Consider the following 22,002-nt stretch of genomic DNA (forward strand, 5'->3'; position numbering starts at 1 on the left):
AGGTAGATTCATCATTGCAAGAAACAATTTATTCATACTGCTCTGTCAAGTACTTCGCTTGAATCGGTCTCCTACTGTTCCTGGCTCTCTTGAGGCTGCTTTCAGCTTGCCTGAGGATCTAGTAATGTTACAAAAGTAAACAGAAGTGCATTACCTGAGTTTGCACACTCGAGGCAAAACAAAATGCAGAGGAGCAGCTGCTCTACTGATATCAGAATTTCAAGTCTTCTTGTTTTTCTTGAAGTCATACTGTAGATCTGTGCCATACACAAATGGGGGGGAGGGGGGGGAAGAGGAGAGAATAGTTCAAGAGCTTGAAGCCTTTTAAAAGATAAGCTCTAGCTCAACCAGAAGATATGGTCTTGCTAAAGGAATTATTGAGTAAAATTCTAGGCTTGCTGTTAGGCAGGTCAGACTAGATGATTAGACTGGTAATTTCTGGCCTTACCATCTCTGCTTACAATGTCTTCTTTTGTTTCTTTATGATCAGCTGCTTCTCTTCTTGAGCTTTACATCTCCAGTAAAACTTATTTGCCCCTGACAATGGACATGGCACATCCTACGTCAGCACCTCAGTTCTATGCCAGTTTCAGCTCCCACCTCCTCTTCTGTGGTCTCTCAGGGATAGGCAAATAATGTATTTGGTGATATCCCTAAAGTCAGCAGGGGAGGGGAGGGAAGCTGTTTCTTCAAGAGAAAGATACCTGTTGCCTTTTATGGCTCTGAACACTTGAAATGATTATGCTTAGTTTCTGTATGGATTCAAGTCCTGACACCCATGAACACATTTGGCTTTTCACATACAAACACTAGTCCTTTGCTTAAAAAAAAAAAAATAGTGACACCATGAGGGATCAGCTCAAGACATGGGAAATGCTGGCATGTTTCGTAACAACCATAAATACATTTTTCCTCCAAGTGTTAAACTATTTAGATTAGAGGGATGGTGTGTATTGAATTCTATAAACTAGCCAGGCACTACTAAATTGTTAAGGTAAGAGCTGTTGGTGAATTCTCCACGATAAAACACAAACAGAGATCAATTTAGTTCTGAGCAGGCATTTCCACCTGCAGTTTAGATGAATCATTAGAAAATGTAACATTTGTGAGCAATGTGTGACTGTAAAGAATTTCTGTTGCTTCATCTGTTAAGGCTTTGTTTTCTCAGGCTGTCTACTTTTGTATTTCTGTACCCCCTCCCACGTAATGCTATTTTCTGTAGATAGCCAAGATTGCCAGATATCACTTTGTCATCTGCCGCCGTACACACAAAAAAACTTCACTAGGAAGCTCTTCAACTTCTGATGAGGTTTTTGCAACTTCTAGGCTATATGCCACATCCAAGGTCTATCTGGCATTAGTAAACAAAGCAGAGGATAAAGGAAGAAGTGTTCAAAAAGGAGAATGGTGGCACTAACAACATACATGTGGTTATTCAGGTCACTGGACCTTGAAATGTTATTTGAGTGTACCAGATCCAGGACATGCAGCCTCCGAGAGAGGCAGAAAATACCAACCAGTGACAAGTAGTCCAGGAATTTTCATATTTTTATTAACAGAAGGGGTGCGGGTGTATATATATATATATATATATTTTTTTTTTTTTTGAAAAATCTGTAGGTCTTTTTGCTGCTAAACAGTTCTTTTCCATACAAATCTATTTACATATTGATTCCAACATTTAAAAACTTAATAAAATAAAGCCTCAAGGAAGAGTGGTTACAAAAGGACAAATACAATGGCTGAAGTTATTCATCAACTGCAACACCAATTGCTTTTTAGAGAGGGAGGAATGGAGATGCCTGTTCTCAATGCAGTCTCTGGCTGTAAAAGGGTGCACAGAAAAACCATTACAAGATGTCTTCTATAAACATTTTCCCAATTCCCTCTGTTTAGGCTCTATATAACGCAAGGGCCCATGGGCCCCAAACAGTGTATAATTCATTAAGACGGTGATAGTTGAGGAGGTCTTATATGAAATCTCCAACTCCATTCTGTTTCTGATTAAGACAATAGCGAAATAATAAATCCAGAAACATCCCAGCAAATTTTTTAAATGATAAATTGATATTGTAGATGTTGAAAATAAATCCACAAAGCATTTGCATTGATAAAACACTGTTTGGCCTTTTTTGTTTGTTCTCTGAAGAAGACTTCCCCCTCTCGTGATGATATTTGCGATCCAATGATATTTCAAAAAACTACACTAACACAGTGTAATCCTAAATAATAATTCCATTTTTAATTACATGGAATTGAATACCTTTCAAACAAATTATACTCACTTAGATTTATTGATAAGTATTGTATCATTGTTTGGGTCTGTGGCAGACTTAGAACAAACCAAAACAGAAAGCAAAGCATTCCATAACCATTTGGGAAAGAAAAGTCCATCTAAGTGTAAGTGATTCTGACTGCAAAACTGAAACTAAAGAAAAAATACACAGAGCAGATTTTTTTTTTTTTTTTTTAATTCTTAGTGCAAGAAACAACCAAGTTAATCACAGAATCAGTACTAAATAAGGATATGGAAAATTCTCCTATACAGAGGTAGAGTCCAGTGCACAAGGCTAAAACAATATTCAATAGTCTAAACGTGACTGAGCCGGGTTTTACGGAATCCACTTTTTTTTAAATCAGACTGTATGTACATACATACAATAAATAGACTATACAATCTTTAAAGTAGTTTAATAAACTCCACAAAAATTATAGTAGATGCACTGAGATCTTTACATAGTTCAGCGTTCATATCTCTATCACTGAAAAATATGGATAAAACTAATATTCCTGCTATAAAGTTAACAGAAAATTGCTTTGCAAAGGCTTGATCAAACAAATTGTTTTACAGATCTGTAAAACCTAAATTTATGCTTGGCAGGGATCTCAAAGTCCAAATGCTAGGAAAATGTCCCATTAGCTCTATTTTGAATTGAGTTTCAAATGCTCTAATTTTTTTTTATTTTAAAGAGTGGTCTTTACATTCGATGTTCAAGGAAAAGAAAGGGACCTGGGTACTCACAGTTCTGATGCATTGGCACAATGATAAAGGATGAGAATTAGATTACTTTTAATGCCCTGAAAGACACTAAGAACATTTATGTTTCATACTATACATATCACATTAGAATATTAATAGAAAACTCTGTTTGGTATTAGTACTTCAATCCTTTCAGTGCCTCTCCACTTTCAAGGCATCTGATCAGCATTGCACTGGGGGTGGAATATGTATCCATGAGCCCGTATGTCTGCTATAAGCCCTTGGGGCTTAATAAAACTAATAGGGACTCTTTATCGTTTACTGTCTGAAGTAGTGCATAAAGCAAGTCAAATACAGGAAGTCTGCTGCTATTCACTTCAAGGAAACTTGCAAAAAAATTCAGGGAACCCAGATTTTTCAACTGTATCTTTCTAAAATGTGCAAAAAATCTTCATAAAATCAGACACCCACAAGCATTATAGAGCAAACAAATGTTTTTACACAGATACATTATTTGATATAAAAGGTTCTTGTGTCTCTCATGAGGGAATAGGCATGGTAAGAGAAGGGAACCAATAACAACAGAAGAGTACAATAATCAACATAGCAGAAAATGGTCTTCACAGTTTGAATTTTGTTTAAATTTCTGAAAGCACCTACACTGAAAAATGAAAGGGTTTATTTTATTTTTTATTTTTTTAAATTCGATCTACCTGTGACAAATACCTTGGTAAAGATTAACATTCTGCTCTTCTATGGACCTTTTCACTGGAACAATTTTTTTTTTTTTAAGTTTTTTATTTTATACAAACAAACTAACTTTGATTTAAAGTAAACATATAAAAATTGAGGCTATTGCTTGCAACAATGGACCTGGGGGTGAAGGAATGAACTAGTTGGCCTATACAAAAAAACCTCTCTTTTATATAATGAATTCTTCTAAACTTCTAATGCTATGAAAATTTGCAAAAAGGACTACAAGATCTGATGGAAATTTCAACAATTTGGCCCAAGTCTCATCATTGAATCCTCCCAACAATCCTGTCTTTATATTAAGGAAATATAAATGATTCTAGGAAGGCACACACACCTACATATACTATAAATAAAATAATCATGAAATTACGAATGATCATCTGATCTTGGTATAAACTTTTGGTTCAGCACTATGGTCAAGTTATATTTTTAAGTACAATAAAAGGCATATAAAACATAACATATGCATAATGATTATGAAGAATAATGCAAATAAGTCAAACCACGGAGAAAAGTGCAATGAAAAAAACCACCAATACTATTTATTCAGAGGTTTGTGCTACTGTAGATACAGACTTTGTATTTGCTGCTGTGCAGAAGAGCTGGAAAAATAACCCAAAGAAGCAGTAAAAAAAAAAAAAAAAAAAAAAACTAAGGAGAATAATTTAAGATGAAATAATTCAACTCCATTCCTATAGTGCACAGCCAAACTTATCGTGTGGTTTGGTTTCATGCCGTCATTTCTGCTGAAGAGTACAGCATATTAAAAAAATGGCACAGTCCCCTAATCTCTTTCTGCCTCTCCTCCATTTTTTTTTGTTTTGTTTCCTCTTCCAAGCATTTGACTAGCTGTTTCCTCACAAAAAGGGTAAAGCTGTGAGGAATAGTGACAAAAAGAGTTGCTTTCAATCTCCTTTCCTGTATACTGTACTGATTTCTCCTTCCACTCAATTTTTTATTCTTATGTGCTACACAAGGGGGAGGCACTGTAAAGGCAGCTTGACGGATCTAAAAGTAAAAACCCCAAAGTCTTGTCTTTCCCCCATTACACTCCAAAAAATTTGGATGGATGAAACAGTCCTTCTGTCGAAATATCCCAGACTCCATTGTTAGGAGATGATGGCAGGGGACCATCTAACCACAGTCAGATTGTCAGCACTAACTGACCGTTTCTTTGTAGATTTCCTGAAGTCTTTATACTTGTCTTCACACAAGCGAGAGATGGCCTGAGGATGAAAAGAGGAAGAAAGGTCAGGCCCTCTGGCAAGGTCAAAGAAGCCACCACTACACAAATAATACAACCACATAGTGCTATTTTTTATATATAGGCAGGATTACCATGTGGCAGGACTACCATGTATCACTTTATGAAGCAATGCAGATAAGACTCTTAAAAAAATAATCTTTTGACACAGTCCATTCCTCTGGAAAAGGATAAACACATTGGGAAGTTCCACTGTCTACAGTGTTAACTTTTAAAGGTTAACAGAGACCCACACAACCTTTTTCTTCACTAGGAAATGTAATCCTAGTTATACCATTAAAAATCTAGTTGAATGAATTGACAATGCTTACCCACTCACTGCAGACTAAGCTAAATTGTGCTTGGCATCATGTCAGCTAGTCATGGGTGAACACTACTGGAGTGAGGAACTACCCCATGACTAGCTATCATGATGCTGAACCTCCTTCTCCTTGTCTACACTGACCAGTCAGTCCTGGTCATCATCATGTCCCCGGACTCTCTCTATTTTTTTATTTAAGAAAAATCTAGAGTAAATCATGGTACAATTTCATAGTGGAGCTGGGCTCCAAGAGAGAAACATTTCCCTTTTTTTACAGTATTCAAACCATCTTCAGCTTGGAATGCTTGTATGTGAGCTTTTAAGTAATTCAAAAGCGGTCAACGATTCCTGAATTTTGAGTTTGATTAAAAAACCAAACTTTTTGACATAAAATTAAATGGAAAAAATTCAGGGTATTTTTGTGACTGAAGATTTTGATTATTGAAAAATTTTTTTTTACAAAAACTGAAAAATGTCTATGAAATTTTTACTGGATTTTCAGCAAGATTTACTGAAAAGTAATATTTATACTCAAAATAATCTTAATAGTACCAAAGGAGAGAGTGATGATTAAAACTCAAGTGTTTTGAATTGCACCTAATGAAGAGGAAAAAAATTAGTCTTTTAAAATGTGGCTGTCTCCAAACATCTTGGGCCTAGTTCTCCTCCCACCTACACTGGTTTTACAGGATCTAAACTCTATCGACTTCAATGAAGTTACATCAGTGAAAATTTGTGTGGGAAGATTTAGAGTCCTTGACTTGATACAACATCCATCTTCCTGATGCTGTCACTGCTTTTAGTTAGGTTTGGTCTTCCTGATCATTTTATCAAGGAATAAGATGTGTTTGGGTTCAGACAAAGGCCTTTTCCCAGCCTTTTGGAATACGCCTACACTTTCAGCCTCAATCTAATTCTTTAATAAAGTAAAATATTTTATTCGGTGAAAAAGTATAGAAGAAGCCTTAGACACATTTATTAAATAAATGCTAACCTTATTTTGGAGCACAGGAAACAGTTTTTTCTTATTTTAGATAATTTACTATTACAAGAAAGACGTTTTCTGCATGACAAATGCTCTGTTGGAGGATTTACTCGATCGCTCTGAGAGCCAAAATGTATCAGCTTATTTGAAGAATCACGGGATCTTTTTATGAAACACAATGATAATGCATCATTCCTTCATTTCAGGAGACACAGGGTCCTGTTAGCTAGGTAATTTATATAATCAGTGGAAGAAAATACAGACGATATTAAAGAATAATTTAATTCAGAAGAGACCTTGTATACACAAGAAAATTTAACATCCTTTAAAAAGAAGTCCAAAGATTATTCTAGTCTCAAAATTCCTTGAGACTCATTAGAGCAGCTCTGGAGGCAGATGGTTTCATTCACTTTGTCCTTAGCCAACTTTAGAATGAATGCATGTGACAACACAACAGAGTATGCCTGTGGAGGTACTATAAGATTATACACACTTTAAAAAATTTAACTCCAGAACTGGTTTACAACACTTTTTTTCTACATTCAGGGTCAGGATTGTAGCTGGTGAGCAGGGCACACAATAATCGGGCACCCAGTCCTCCATACTCTCCAAATACATGATAAATGTTGGGGAAGCCATGCAGAGCTAAGGTTCTGCATTCTGATGCCAAGCACCAGGTTTACATGCAGAGGCCCTGATTCAGGAGCGTTAAGAGCTGTCCAAAATATCAATGTTTTTCTGAATCAGGGCCAGAGACAGCAGTGGCAGACAAAACGTAAAGGCATCTTTATCTCTTCCATTAAAGTTGTGGGGGGCAGGTACCTAAAGAAGGGAGCCAAAGATAGATAGTCAAGAGGAAGAATAAGGAGATTGGAGAAAAGGGGCAGGGAAATGACTGAGGAGCAAAGGAAACGGGAGGGGGAGATCACAGGTGATGCCATGGCAGAAGGACATTGTACATGAGCTCTGTCTCCTGTTTTGTTTTACTTGACAAAATTAAGTTTTTGGAAGAACGTGGTGAGACTTCTCCCCCTCTGAAATGCCTGAGAATGAGGAAAGAGATTGTTCAGGCTTAAAGTCTCATGATCCAAGGATGCATCCATCCTTTGATTTCTACACTCCCTATCTCTCTGAAAGACAAATCGCTGCAAAGCAAATACTTGAAATAATTACGTGAGAAATGGGCCACCCGGGAGAGGATGTCATAGAGTCATAAGGTCCCAGGACCAGAAGGGAGGGACCATTGTGACCATATAGTCTTATCTACTGTATAACACAGGCAATGGAACTTCTCCAAAACAATTCCTAGAGCAGATCTTTTTGGGAAAAAAAACATCCAATCTAGATTTAATAATTGCTAGTGATGGAGAATCCACAACCACCCTTGGTAAATTGTTCCAATGGTTAAATTATCCTCACTGTTAAAAACTGACACCTTATTTCCAGGTTGAATTTGTCTAGCTTCAAATTCTAGCCTTTGGATTGTAACTCATCTGCTCCACTAAAGAGCCCATTATCAAGTATTTGTTCCCCATGTAGGTACTTATAGATTATGATCAAGTCACCTCTTAACCTTCTCTTTCTTAAACTAAATAGATTGATTTCTTTCAGCCTGTCATTATAAAACATGTTTTCTAATCCTTTAATCATTCTTATGGCCCTTCTCTGAACCCTCACTCATTTATCAACTTCTTGATAAATCTTCTTGAATTGTGGGTACTAGAACTGGACACAGTGTTTCAGCCCAGTGCCAAATACAGAGGTAAAACAACCTCTTTGCTCCTATTTGATATTCCCCTGTTTATGCAACCGAGGATTGATTAGCCCTTTTCACTACAGAATCACAATGGGAACTCATGTTCAGCTGATTATCCATTGTGGCCCCAAATCTTTTTCACTGTCTTCCAGGATAGAGTCCTCCATCTTGTAAGTATGGCCTACACTTTTCCCCCCTATATTTATACATTTACATTTAGCCAATATTAAATCTCTTATTGTTTGCTTGCACCCAGTTTACGAAGCAATCCAGATAGTTTTGTATCAGTAACCGGCTCTCTTCATTATTTACCACTCCCCCACTCTTTGTGGCATCTGCAAACTTTGTCAGTGGTGATTTTATGGTCTCTGACAAGTCCTTGATAAAAATATAAAATAGAGTAGGGTGAAGAACTGATCCCAGTGGGACCCCACTAGACATACTCCCACTCTGTGATGATTCCCCATTTACAATTATGTTTTGAGACCTGTCATCTAGCCAGGTTTTAATCAATTTAATGTGTGCCACGTACATTTTGTTTTTTAATCAAAACGATGTGAGGTACAAGCTCTACAGATGTCTAAGTCTACTACATCAACACTAGTACCTCTCTCAATCAAATTTGTAATCTCATAAAAAAAAAAAAGATACCCAATTAGTTTGACAGGGTCTATTTTCCATTAACCCACATGTACGAGTCTGGGACCCGTCTTATAGTTCCCTCTTCTGGCTGGACCCTGGCTTGCTCTTGGTGCGCCAGCACCCTCCTCCGGGGAATTCTGCCTGGATCCGTCTCACCGAGTCCAGGGAAGGCAGTTTCCAGCAGGGTCAGTCACATTTTCTTTTTATTTTATTTCAAGTCTCAACAAAACGAGATCAAAACTTCCCTAAGTCTGTCCCTCACCCCCTGTAAGTTCATCAACCCATATGTTATGGCTCTTACCTCAGAGCCTTTTTGATAATAGGACTTTGCACGCTCTGTTTTCTGTCCGTTTTGTTTCTGGGAGCAGTAACTCCAGCCTCTGGCAGGTATTGTAGCTCTCCCTCTCCATTTCCTGCTCTTCCTTTTATGAGGATCAGCCAGGTAAGCTGCAGGTCTTTTTCCAAGGTGCATTGGGTGGGACTAATCAGCCAGCCAGTCAGTCAGCTGCTGGCCTCTGACCTCAGTTCAGCGATCTCCCTTATACCTTCACACCATGTTGACTGACATTCTTTATATCACCCTCATTTAATTCTTTATTAATGGGGTCCCAAATCAGCAACTCAGTTATCTTGCCTCCATACATCAAAACTATAAGTAGTTTTCAACAAAATTATCTCAAGACAGTAGAGAAAGTCACCTTCCTGTGGTCTGCAGTGCATCACAAGCTATCCTTACTGATGAAAATAAAATCTTGACATACAAATTGGGGTCTGCTGGAAACAAGATGCATGTGTAAAATCTCTGCCCACCTGACATTTCTGAAAGGAATTATTTTTGCCAGAAAACTCTTATTTGTTGCTTGCCAAGACATTTGCCATTCTAAAAAAAAAGACAGGCAAATACTTGTCTTCCCTTCCCCATCAGTTTGAAACTATTTTGAAATGTTCTGTTTTCTATACTTCTGGTGCTTTTGCCCCTTATATAACTGGCTCTGTAGAAATCTGCAAACATGAACACAGCAAAACGAGGTTCTTCTTTCTCCTAGTGCACCTGAGCAGAACATTTATATAAAACAACACTGTATAACCCAAGTCACTTATAGGTCCTTAGTAAAAATGAGATTCAGGTTATGAGACCTTTTCCGCATTTTATATCAAATAGAAACCAAACGGACTCAAAATATTTACAGCACAGTTTCAAAACCAAATACAGGAAATAGTTTTACCATGGCAAAAGATTGGCTTGGAAAGTAAGTGAACCTGAGATGGAGCGCTCAGCCATTTGCTTGCCAAATCAGTCCATAATCCTTAGCAACCCATTATTTAGCTAGAGGAATTAATTACTTTAATACTGTCCATTTGATGGGAATATTTCTGTCCTAGCTTTCTGTCAGATAAGATGAAAACTGGGTTGGAATGGATCCTACTAATATTTTGCATCCTTGTTCTCATGTGAGAATTCTCATTGATGTGCAACATGACAAGGATTTTAACAATCTTGTATTTAAATGCAGTTTTTCATATTTGGGAGGAGTTACAAAATCAACATTGGAGGCCACTTTGTCAAGTTTCCGCCGAAGTAAAGTCCATTTTGGTTTAGAAACCTAAAGCATTCCTACTCAGGGTAGGAATAAATGGTCAGTTTTCAGAATGGAGAGAGGTAAATAGCAGGGTCCTCAAGGAATCTCTACCAGAGCAGTGCCGTTCAATATTTTTATAAATGATCTGGAAATAGGGGTAAACAGTGACATGGTGAAGTTTGCAGACAATACAAAATTGCTCAAAATATTTAACTCCAAAGTAGACTGCAAAGAGTTACAAAAGTATCTCTCAAAACTGGGTGACTGGGCAACGGGATGGCAGATGAAATTCAATGTTGATAAATGCAAAGTAATGCACATTGGAAAACATAATCCCAAGTATACTTAATAGGAAAAGGTACAAATAAGGGTGACAAAAACGATCAGGAGTATGGAACGGCTTCCATGTGAGAAGAGTCTAAAAAGATTGAGACTGCTGAGCTTGGAAAAAGACAGCTAAGGAGGGATATGATAGAGGTGTATTAAATCATGAATGGTGTGGAGAAAGTTAATAAGGAGGTGTTATTTACCTCATCACATAACACAAGAACCAGGGGTCACCCAATGAAATTAACAGGCAGCAGGTTTCAAACTAACAAAAGGAAGTACTTCTTCATACAATGCACTGTCAACCTGTGGAACTCATTGCCATGGGATGTTGTGAAGGCCAAAAGCATAACTGGGTTCAAAAAAGAATAAGATAAGTTCACGGAGGATAGGTCCATCGGCAGCCATTAGCCAAGATGGTCAGGGACGCAGCCCCATGCTCTGCGTGTCCCTAAGCCTCTGAATGCCAGATGCTGGGACTGGAGGATGGGGAAAGATCACACAACAACTGCCCTATTCTGTTCATTCCCTCTGAAGAATCTGGCATTGGCCACTGTTGGGAAACAGGATACTGGGCTAGATGGACCATTGATCTGACCCAGTATGGCCATTCTTACGTACTATATACAAAAGAAAAGTATTGTCCTTGCATTAATTCCAAAATAACTTTTATTCAGGAAGGCAACAATTTTCTTCAGACAAGGCATTTAATATTTAATCTGTTCTATCCACTAGCAAAATTAACACTGATTTTATGAGGGTCTCAGGGGACATACAAACCTTCATAATAATTCATGTTTTGTAAAATTTAAGTTCACTTTGGAAATAAATTTCAGAAATGGAATGAGAAGAATTTCCAATAAAGATTAAGAGATTGGAAAGTTAGGGTTTAAATTTATATTTTAATTATATAACATCCTAGAACTTGCAGTTACATTTCTGTTGATCTAAGAAATGTAATCCTCTTCTACAAAATCTTCATTTTCTATTAACTTTTAATGTCAGGTTTTTGTAATAGGATTATGTATTTAAACAGATGCCTTCTGTAAAAAGAGCTCTGTAACACTGTCACATGATTTACAAAATAATAGATTGTCTTTTATTGGGCCTGGTTGTAATGCATGCGATCAGCCAGGAACATTCTCTCCAGTGTTATAAATGTACACACTTAATCAAGGTTTATGATTCTGGACAAGATGTTGTCATTGGTAGGAAAAAAAACCCCAAAGCTGCCAGTGCAAATTTAGGCTGCAAATCACTTGCAGTGCAGTGAGGAAATACTTCCAATCATGGCCGGCTCTAGGATTTTTGCCGCCCAAAGCAAAAGCAATTTTGGCTGCCCCCCCCCTTCCCCGGTTTTTTCTTACCCCACCCCCGGCCCCGCCTCAACTCCGCCCCTTCCCCAAATCCCCAGCCCTGCCTCCTCCCCCCAGGCTCTCAAGGCTAGGAGGGAGGGAGTGGGAGATCCCGAGCGGCCGCGGCGCGTGAAACAGCTGATTCGCGCGCTGCTGCTCCCCCTCCCTCCCAGGCTCTCAAACCTGGGAGGGAGGGGGAGATCCTGAGCGGCCGCGGCACGCGAATCAGCTGTTTTGTGCGCCACGGCAGCTCAGGATCTCCCCCTCCCTCCCAGGTTTGAGAGCCTGGGAGGGAGGGCGAGCGGTGGCGCGTGAGCGGCAGCAGCGGAGGTGAGTTAGGGCGGCCGGGGCACATTTTTAGGGGCGGCATGGCCCACGCCAGAATGCCGCCCCTAAAAATGTGCCGCCCCAAGCACCAGCTTGTTTTGCTGGTGCCTAGAGCCGGCCCTGCTTCCAATTCTCTAAGGCTCTGCTGACACCAATTTGGGAATGAATGCATGCAGATTTGGTCACCTCATTACCAGAAAGAATTTGACATACTGGAGGGAGTTCAGATATAACACACACAAAAAAGCAAAACAAAAACAAAAACCCCTCCAAACAAAACCAAAGAACAGCGGTCTGGAAAGGACTGATGTTTGAGGAAATTAAAAAAAAAAAAAAAGTTAAATATATTTGTTAGTCACCTTTTCTGAGCCAAAAAGCAGCAAGGAAACACTTTGGGCACCAAGAAGCTAGTTACAGAGGGGCTCTCCTTAATTTGGAGAGAACTAGAAATGGAAAGAAGAATCTCTGCCTATCAAAAATGCATCTTCCTGGTCCAGAAAACTTTGTAGTCAGCAGCTAGTAGCCAACCTCTACTTCTGCAACAGGAAGCTGGGGCAGGGGTGGAGGGAATGTAAGACGCACCACTCTGTTTGTAGGTTATATCCCTTTCTCCTACCCTCTCTCTGTCAGGTATATCTAGACTGTACGTTCTTCAAGGCAGACAGTGTACTTCTCTATGTAAAATGCCTAGCACAACATGGCCCTGTTTTTGTCTGGTTCCTAGACAGTTCAGTAATACAGGTAATCAAGCATTTATATAAAATGCATCAGTTAAGTTGGGGATGCATCCCAAAGAATTCTCTCGCTCAGTTTTTCCAAAATCCTTAGTGTTGAATTGGGCATAGTGCTGTGATCATGGACTAGAATTGGGTACAGTGCTTTGCAGACTCATTCAAAATTACAAAGCCTGACTGAATGTGAGGCAACAAAAATCCACAACTATTTGAATGGTGTAAACGATGACGAAGAAGAATTTTTTAGGTTGCTGCATAGGAATATAACTAGGTGGGTAACAGGAGGAAATTGAGAAACAGAAGATTTAGGCTGGGTATCTCGAAAAGCTTCCTGGAACTAAAGTCAATTAAGTTGTGAAAGAATCTCTCAAGAGAAGTGGTAAAAGCCTCAACATTTGGCATAGTTAAAATTAGACTGCAAAACATATTAGAAGATGCGCTGTAAGGAACAATCCTGCATTGGCAGATAGACTGTCTGGATGATTTAACCAAATGTTAAAGGTCCCACTTCTACCTCCTATGACTGCATACAATAGGAAACAGTATAGATTCTCGGCCAGAAGATCACTGAATAGATTGGTTTGACTGTTACCTTCAATCTGACTGTGGCCTACTAATATCCTGTACCTTGGCAAGAAAAATCTATTTTAATTTTATCACTGAAACACAAAGCCTCTACTCAGTGTCAAATTGTGGATATATAAAATATGGCGAGATATTCTACTCCAGAAATTCCATCAAGTATTAATGATTCAGACATGTTTTTAACCTCATGGATTTTCTCAAAGACAGGTTATTGTTGATGGATCCTATCCAGCCTTTGCATTTGATGATGGATTTCACTTTACAAATTCCTTTCTCTGTCTTTTTTTTTCTTCATGTCAGGCACAAAGTATTTGTAAGAAGAGCACAGGTTTTGCCCTAGCAGATCTGATATTCTTGCTTCACAAACACACACTAGACACTATTATAATATAAGTTACTCTGGTGCCGCCTATCTTTGCATTGTATTATAGTTATTGACATTGGCAATACCACTTTTCTTTAAAAGATTGAGAAAAACAAAATCTGTCACTAAGGAACAAGTTGCTTTATTTAAATCTTAGAATTGAATGAGCATGTTTCGATTTTCATGGTCAATCATTCTATCGGGGGGGGAGGGGTACATATTAACTATTAACTTGCTGTCTATAATCACAGACTTTATTCCTTCTCTCACAACATATTAGGCAAGCTCCTCAGCTGTTGCTCCATTGATTTCCGGTTACACAACCTGCAGATCAGCTCACTGATTTAACACAATGCTCACAATCTTGGCCATGGCTGAGAAGTAAACAACACACTTAGGTCAGTGGTGCAGCAATGACTTTAAGACACCTTTACTGATTCTTGGCTGGCTATATGTTGGGCTCATCCCCAGGGCCGGCTCTAGGCACCAGCAAAACAAGCTGGTGCTTGGGGCAGCACAGTTTTTAGGGGCGGCATGGCCGGCGCCAGAATGCCGCCCCTAAAAATGTGCCCCGGCCGTCCTAGCTCACCTCCGCTGCTGCTGCCATGGCGTGCGAAACAGCTGATTCACGCGCCGCTACTCGCCCTCCCTCCCAGGCTCTCAAACCTGGGAGGGAGGGGGAGATCCCGAGCGGCCATTTCCCGCGCCGCTGCTCCCCCTCCGTCCCAGGCTTGAGAGCCTGGGAGGGAGGGACGGGGAGAAGCAGCGCCCGCGCCGCGGCCACTCGGAGTCTCCCCCTCCTCCCTCTCAAACATGGGAGGGAGGAGGAGACTCCGAGTGGCCACGGCGCGGCGCCGCTTCTCCCCCTCCCTCCCTCCCGCCCTCCTAGGCTTGAGAGCCTGGAGGGAGGAGGCAGGGCTGGGGATTTGGGGGAAGGGGCAGAGTTGAGGTGGGGCCGGGGGTGGGGTAATTAAATAAGGGGGGGAGACGGCCAAAATTGTTTTTGCTTTTGGCGGCAAAAATCCTAGAGCCGGCCGTGCTCATCCCTGCGAATAAGTTAGAGCAGAATAAAGGCTGATGTAAATTACATTGTTTACCAATGTCTCCAAGGGACTATTATGGCAGCCAGGGACTGTCAAGCAGCGGGGAAGCCTCGGTCACGTCCCCCTTTTCCCAGTCACAGGATGTGGGTATAGTCTAAGAGCCATTACACCAGGTCTACATCACTGTAGGGTCCCTCTTCTCTGCGTTGTTCTTCCTGTGACCAGCTATACTGCCTTAGAGCTGCTTTGCACCTCCACTGCAAATCAGCCCAAATACATGTATTATTAAGCTTGCTATCTTTTTGATCTTATTCTATTTATCTTTTAAGCATGCATTTTCCTCAGTAAGTACAAATTAATTCTTGATCGGCTTTTAGATAAAGAGAGAATAAGAAATCATCCATAAATGCTAAGAGACTATGAGCTGCCTCTGTTATGCGGATGTGTTTATAATGCTTCAACTCCCTCTCTTTTTATAGAGTTTATTAAGTATTTTCTTTTCTGGAGTCTGTGAGAACAGTCATAAGCTTATAGTCAAAATGAAAAAGGCTTTATCCAGATCTTTTACCTTGTGTGTGATACAGACATGGGCAACCTGTTCCACTAAATTCTCACCTACATTTTTCTATGCAAAACTAATTTACATTAGTTCAATACATTATAGAGCTCATTATCAGAAGTAGATCCCTAAAAATTTAACAAAGCTATCTTTCTACACATATGATTAGTATCTTGACCGTATTTTCATACTTTTGAATCACTAGTGTAAATAATTTTGTACAAATTAGTGTGGCCTGTTATCTAGGGAACAGTTATATTGTCAGCTAGAGCTGGCTCAGACATTTTGACAAATTTTTCAATGAAAACAGAAATGAAATTTTGCTAAAATATTCACGAATTCTCTCCCCATTACTTTTCAACCACCCCAATTCCCAGTGCGTCTATTAATTCCTTGTGTGACCTGGATAAATCAATTAACCATTTGTGGCTCAGTTTTCCCTTCTGGAAAATAGGGACAGTAATGCCTGAATATTTCTCAGGAGCACGGAGAGTCTGAATGCAAGGAAAGCTTTGAGATCCTCAGATAAAGAGCTTCAGGTGCAAAGCAGTTGTATTCTTAAGGGAAATTAAGACTGGTCAGCAATCAATGGCAGATTTCAAATTAGCCGCAACATGTGTACATTTTCATGTAATGATGTTAATGACATTTTAAAACCTTAAAATCAAAGGGTCAAGAAATATTCCTACAAAATATTGAGCTGGTCTGATGTCCCTAAACCCCATGCACATCAATGAGAATTTAGGATGCTCCGCACTTCACAGGATCAGGCCCCATGACACATTCAAGTATTCTTATAAATCAGGTCCTGTAAGAATGTATCTTAAGGTCTGACAATTTAATAGCAAAATGAGCTTGATTCTCCTCTCACACTAATGAGATTAAGGAGTAAGCCAATTGAAATCAATGGAGTAACGAGAATGAGGCCGATGTACATAGAATGGGAATTTCCATAAGCACTTGTCAGTATCCAGTTCATTACAAATATGTAGAATGAAAACAGGTTGTATGCAACCAAAAGGATCAGTAAAATCTGGTTGTCTAACAGCTGATCTTTGACCAAAAGTCAGTGTAAAACATACTGTAAAACTTGAAGTTGTTTTCTGATGGTCAGTTAACATAACCACTAACATTTCACTGCATTGAAACCAGTCTACAAGAGTTGAAAAAAAAATTACAAACCAAACCAAAAGGTGAAGCACATTTAGCCCAAAAAATGTCCACAGAGCCACAAAAAATGGCACTTGCAGAACAGCACTTGTGGTCAGTAATACCACTTTGGGTTCATGAGATTCTGATTTTCCACCAACGATAGTCTGAACAAAAAACACTCCAAGATGTCTCATCAGCTCTCAACTCCGCAACATGAAGGGAAACCATCTTACCTCAAGTTTATATGCCCTTTCCCTGCTGAGGGGCTCCAAAGGAAAGCTCAGGTTATTCGCTTCTGCCAGGGAACGCAAATCAAAATAATACTTGGCATAAACACTGGAGGGAACATTAATGTTGAACTGCAACAACTCAAGAAACTGGCGCTCCAGCTCATTCCTGTTAACGAGAAAATAAATGTAAAAATACATTTTAGACTCCCGCCACCACCTGAGAATACTTTACATCAAACTACAACAAATTGAACCAAGTACACGTCTTACTCCTGGGAGAGAATAAAACTAGTTTCAGTTTGTCACAGACTTCTCTTACAAGTGCTGGGACAAGTCTAAACCATGGTTTTTCTGAAAAATTATTTACCTCGTTTCAGCTTCCACTATCATTCTTTAATTATTCAGGAAAAAATTAGTTCCCCACCATTCCCAGTCTCTTTTATGGATGCTTCCAATCAGAGCAAATGAGGTTACTTTCCCCCTATACATGTAAGCAAAATTGATACTGGGCAACAATAAAACAAGACAGATTTGTTTACCAACATAACTGTCAGTAATAGACACCATTATTGATATTCCCACACAAAATACTTTGTAAAGTCTGAGTTATGGTTGTCTGACTGTATCACACACCAAAAACGAATGGAAATAAGCCAGTAAATCAGTGGTTTTCAACCTGTGGTCCATGGAACCTGGCCGTCCGCGGATTATGTCTAAGGGGTCCGTGTAAGACTGTTGTTACCATAGAGCAGTGGTGCACAACATGGGGTCTGTGGACTCCTGGGGGTCCGCAGATTACGTCTAAGATTTCCATAGGGGTCCGCACCTTCATTCGAAAATTTTTAGGGTTCCACAAATGAGAAATAAAAAAAAAAAAAAGGTTGAAAACCACTGCAGTAAACCATTGAAGTTAAAGGGTTGATGGTTTTCATAAATGATATTACACTATTCTCTATATTATTTGAGATGCAGGTGTGCAAAGTAAACAAGGTAGGTTGTCATATTGAAAATAGCAACTACAAAATATATTTTGTAATGTTTAAGAAAAATGAATGAGGGATCAATGTTGTACATGATTACTCTAAAGCGGGCAATACAGTTTATATGGAAATTGCAGCATTAAAATCTGTGTGTGTGTGTTTACTGCTGTGATACATTTAGGCTACATGTTGATTGCACAGGATCAGTGTGATAAAAAGTGGACAGCAGGTGATGAAAGGAAATAGTTGAGGTTGAGAGAGGAAAATGCCAAGTGGAGCAGTGAATGACAACTAACTTTTTTGCTCTTCTCACTTTATACAGAGGCCATCACCTTGTTTTCAAAATATATTCCCACTCCCTATTAAATTCCCACATCCAGCTTTTAAACAGTGATACATATCAATATTGATATTTAAAAGCTTAATGAGGGACTAACTTTCTGACAGTGCTCTAACAGCTCTCTAGTAGCACTAAAGTAGTACAAGTGTTACAGAAAATCCATACTGGCGTAAAATTTAACTTTTGAAGAGTTTACCAGAAAAATACAAGATTTGACTTTCTCCAAACTAAGCCTGGAGGAATAATATAGAACATGAAGCCTGTTGAGAGAGAGAGAGAGAGAGAGAGAGAGAGAGAGAGAGGGACTCTGTCAATCTACTGAGGAATATACCAACTTTGACAAAACAGCACACATCCTCAGACTTCTTTTGGCTACATCTTCGCTCCCAGATTTCCAGGTAACATCAGTAGATCATCTACAACTGACTAGCAAAACTACAGACACCAATCAAAACATACACATATTCCTCATTTGAGCTAATGTAATTTAATTAACCAACTGTCCACAATAGATTATTGTAATGTGCTGTACTTATGGCTACCCATCTAGTTCACACAGAAGCTCAAACTAGCTCAGAACACAGCTATATTTCTGCGTGGTGTGAGCTTGTGCATTTATAAACACCTACAATTCAATTCTCTACATCAGCTCCCTGTTTGCCTCTAGGTGCAATCCAAAGTGTTGGTATTGATCAAATGGTCTAGATCAGTGGTTTTCAAACTGCAGGAATGTAAGGCACTGGGTCAAGGCGGCTCTGGTCAGCACCACTGACCAGGCCGTTAAAAGTCCCATCAGCAGTGCTGCCCGGCTAACGCAGGCTAGTCCCTACCTGTTCAGACACCGCGCTCCGCCCGGAAGTGCCAGCAGCAGGTCCAGCTCCTAGGCAGGGGGGTAAGCCCGTGCCACAAACCCCGTGCCCTATCCCCTGCACCAGCACTGAGCCCCCCCCCACCCCAGAACCCCTTCCTGCACCTCTCATCCCCGGCCCCACCCCAGAGCCCACACCCCCATCCTAGAGCCCTGACACCCCCTCCCACACTCCAATCTGCTGCCCCAGCCCTGAGCCCCCCCAAACCCAGAGCCCCCTCCTGTACCCCAAGCCCCTCATCCCCAGCCCCAGCCCAGAGCCTGCACCCCCAGCCCAGAGCCCTGACCCTCTCCTGCACCCCAACCCCCTGCCACAGCCCAGAGCCCCCTCCCCACCCTGAGCCCCTCCATCCCCAGCTCCGTTGGGTCATGGGCATTAAAAGTTTTCTTCAACTGGGTTGCCAGAAAAAAAGTTTGAAAACCACTGGTCTAGGTTCTGGTGGTCTGAAAGACACTTTCACCCTATACCCTATCACAATGGTTAACATTGCGATTAATAGCTATGTTGTGTTTGTGTGTGTTAATTTCAATATTTAAAGCCCTTGGCTTCCCAAACATCAGGCACCATAGAAATTCATAATACAATCCCAATTACTTGAAAAGCCTTTGGATGAATTAGCTATATAGATAATCATGGAAGATGGTTTAGCAAGCTTTGAATTCTGTGCTTAGGTGTCTGGTGTTCCCCCAAACTAAGAGTTCAAAGCCTGCTCAGCCAGCTCACCCAGGATCATCTAACAGGGAGCCAGCAGGCTTCCCTAAGACTGCTGGCTTTGGAGCGCCATTCCTGAGGACTACAAGAAGTTGGCAAGAACAGACCTAAGCTGCTCTGCCGGACTGAGTTACACAGGAGTTCCAGGGCCTAAGGGCAAAGTCCCCTGGGGAGCTCAGTTGTGCCCAGCCAATAAGCTCTGCAGGAGCGGAGCTTTGCCTAGTCCTCAGAAGACAGATAGAATCTAAGGATAATCAAGAATGTGGGGAACATTTTTAGATAGGTGAAGTATGACTAACAGCACCATCATGCATTCCATCCACCTTTTCTTTCTCGTGACACCAGAACATTGTGCCCTTTCCAATGCATCTTCAAATTCTTCCTCTTCAAATGCACCTTTGACAAACTCAAAATGATGCTAAAACTGACAATCTCCATCACCTTATGTAGGACCAGTCTCAGGTAAATGGTCTGAAATATCATGGGACACAGTCAGTCTTCATTACAGCCACTCAAAACTCTTAGCCTTTCCAGTCTATGCAGGAAAAACACAGCAGCTTCAAAACCGGTTTTTAAAAAGTGTGATATGCTCATCAGGGGCTAAGCTGCAGGAGGAGTGAAAGGAGGTCTTTCCTGCAACTCTCAGAACCCAAATGTCAGGAGCGCGGGAACAAGACCATGCAGGAAAAGAGTAGCTTAGCAAAATCCATCATGAAAAAAATCAAAACAGCCAAGAAAGCACTGCAAAAATGTACAACATGGAACAATCGTGCAGAGGCAGCGGGTGGATCAGATGACCTACCACTGGTAGGACTTTCCCATCTATACTTTGTATTCTCAAATCTTATGTCTGATTTTGTTGGACTAGACGTGACATCGACCTTTTACTGATTATTTTTAATGGTAACAGTAACTGTTGAATTAAAAAAATAATAATAATACCCAGAGTGGCATCTGCCATATTTCCCACCTCAGTGCCACGTTGGTATGTGTTTTCCCCATGCCATCTGGGTGTGCATATGACTTACCAGAACAATCATGTTTTATTTATTTTCTTTTGGCCCATGACAATAAACCCTCATTAGAAATGGCTAGTTAATACTGATTTAGACTAAACTTTCTTAATATTCCAGCAATGATAGGTCACATTTTATAAAGCTCCTCCCAGCCAGAGGGACCCCAACATGCTTAATATAAAGCACTCAGCTGAATCATAGCATTTATCTTTTCCTTTATAGGACAAGCAGTGAACTAATTGGAAGCTAAACTGGGGCCGCTTGAGCAATAATGCTTGGACCTTCACTGCTTTGAGGCTGTAATCTGAGATTTAAAAAAGATGTGCTGTCTGTATAAACATTTGTTCTCCTTTCCCCTTCTCTTGCCCCAGTCCCCAATAAAAAGCTTAGACATGCCAACTATCCAAAGTCTCTTTAATGGTTATGCGTCAACGTGAGTTAGAGCATAGACCAGACAGCAATACTTTCCATTAACTACTCACACCTCATGTTATAATAATTCTCAAAGTTAACATTCAAATGTACAGAAGCTATTATAAAAATGTCTTAAGCAGTATATCTAATTGGGATTTTGTTTGGCTTACTAATAGTTAATTTTAATTAGAAAAAATTCCCATTGAGTTTTACATTTTTGGTAAGATTATGAATGCTGCACCAAAATGATCAATGGAAGAAAAAATGCTATCTTTTTAAAGGTCTTATTTCTAAAGGGCTCTTTTTTGTGCTTTTTGGAGAATATTAACCATATTAATATTATTCCAGAAAAGCACATAATTACCACAAAACATTACAGTAAAAATAGCCATAGTTAATGAGTTATATAATTATCAAGAACATGTAAGGAAGCAAAATTCAGGTATTAGCTTTTTGCCTCTAGAGTCATCATAGATCAGTTTTTCCTTCTCTCTCTCTCTCTCTCTCTCTTTAATTATTTAATAGCTAGGGATCAGAAATGTAAAAAAAATAAAAATTAAAACTGAAAATTATTTGAAAACAGACGTGCTCTACATCAGCATGTCCTGAGGAAAGGCAGCTGAAAGCATTGAATAGAGCTCTCCCCCCCCCGGGCGGTAGAGGGGGCACACGAATAAGCATGCATGGCATGCTGGCTGAGTGGCCCTGTGTCCCCCTATGTCTGATTCCCAA

The 22,002-nt window shown here is 39.9% G+C and overlaps 1 protein-coding gene across 3 annotated transcripts in view; it reads right to left on the reverse strand.

The window, feature by feature from the left end:
* Positions 1-2,676: 2,676 nt before the first annotated feature.
* Positions 2,677-22,002, reverse strand: part of CCNY (cyclin Y) — a 210,989-nt gene continuing 191,663 nt past the window's right edge. For all 3 annotated transcript variants that reach the window (XM_005291014.5, XM_065582845.1, XM_005291017.5), the window contains 2 exons: positions 16,944-17,106; positions 2,677-4,962 (listed from right to left, as the gene is read on the reverse strand). In XM_005291014.5, coding sequence (XP_005291071.1) covers positions 4,846-4,962; positions 16,944-17,106 — 280 coding nt within the window. In that variant the 3' untranslated portion in view covers positions 2,677-4,845. The remainder of the gene's footprint in view (positions 4,963-16,943; positions 17,107-22,002) is intronic.

This window comes from Chrysemys picta, chromosome 2 (genome assembly GCF_011386835.1).
Source record: "Chrysemys picta bellii isolate R12L10 chromosome 2, ASM1138683v2, whole genome shotgun sequence".
NCBI lineage: Eukaryota > Metazoa > Chordata > Testudines > Emydidae > Chrysemys > Chrysemys picta.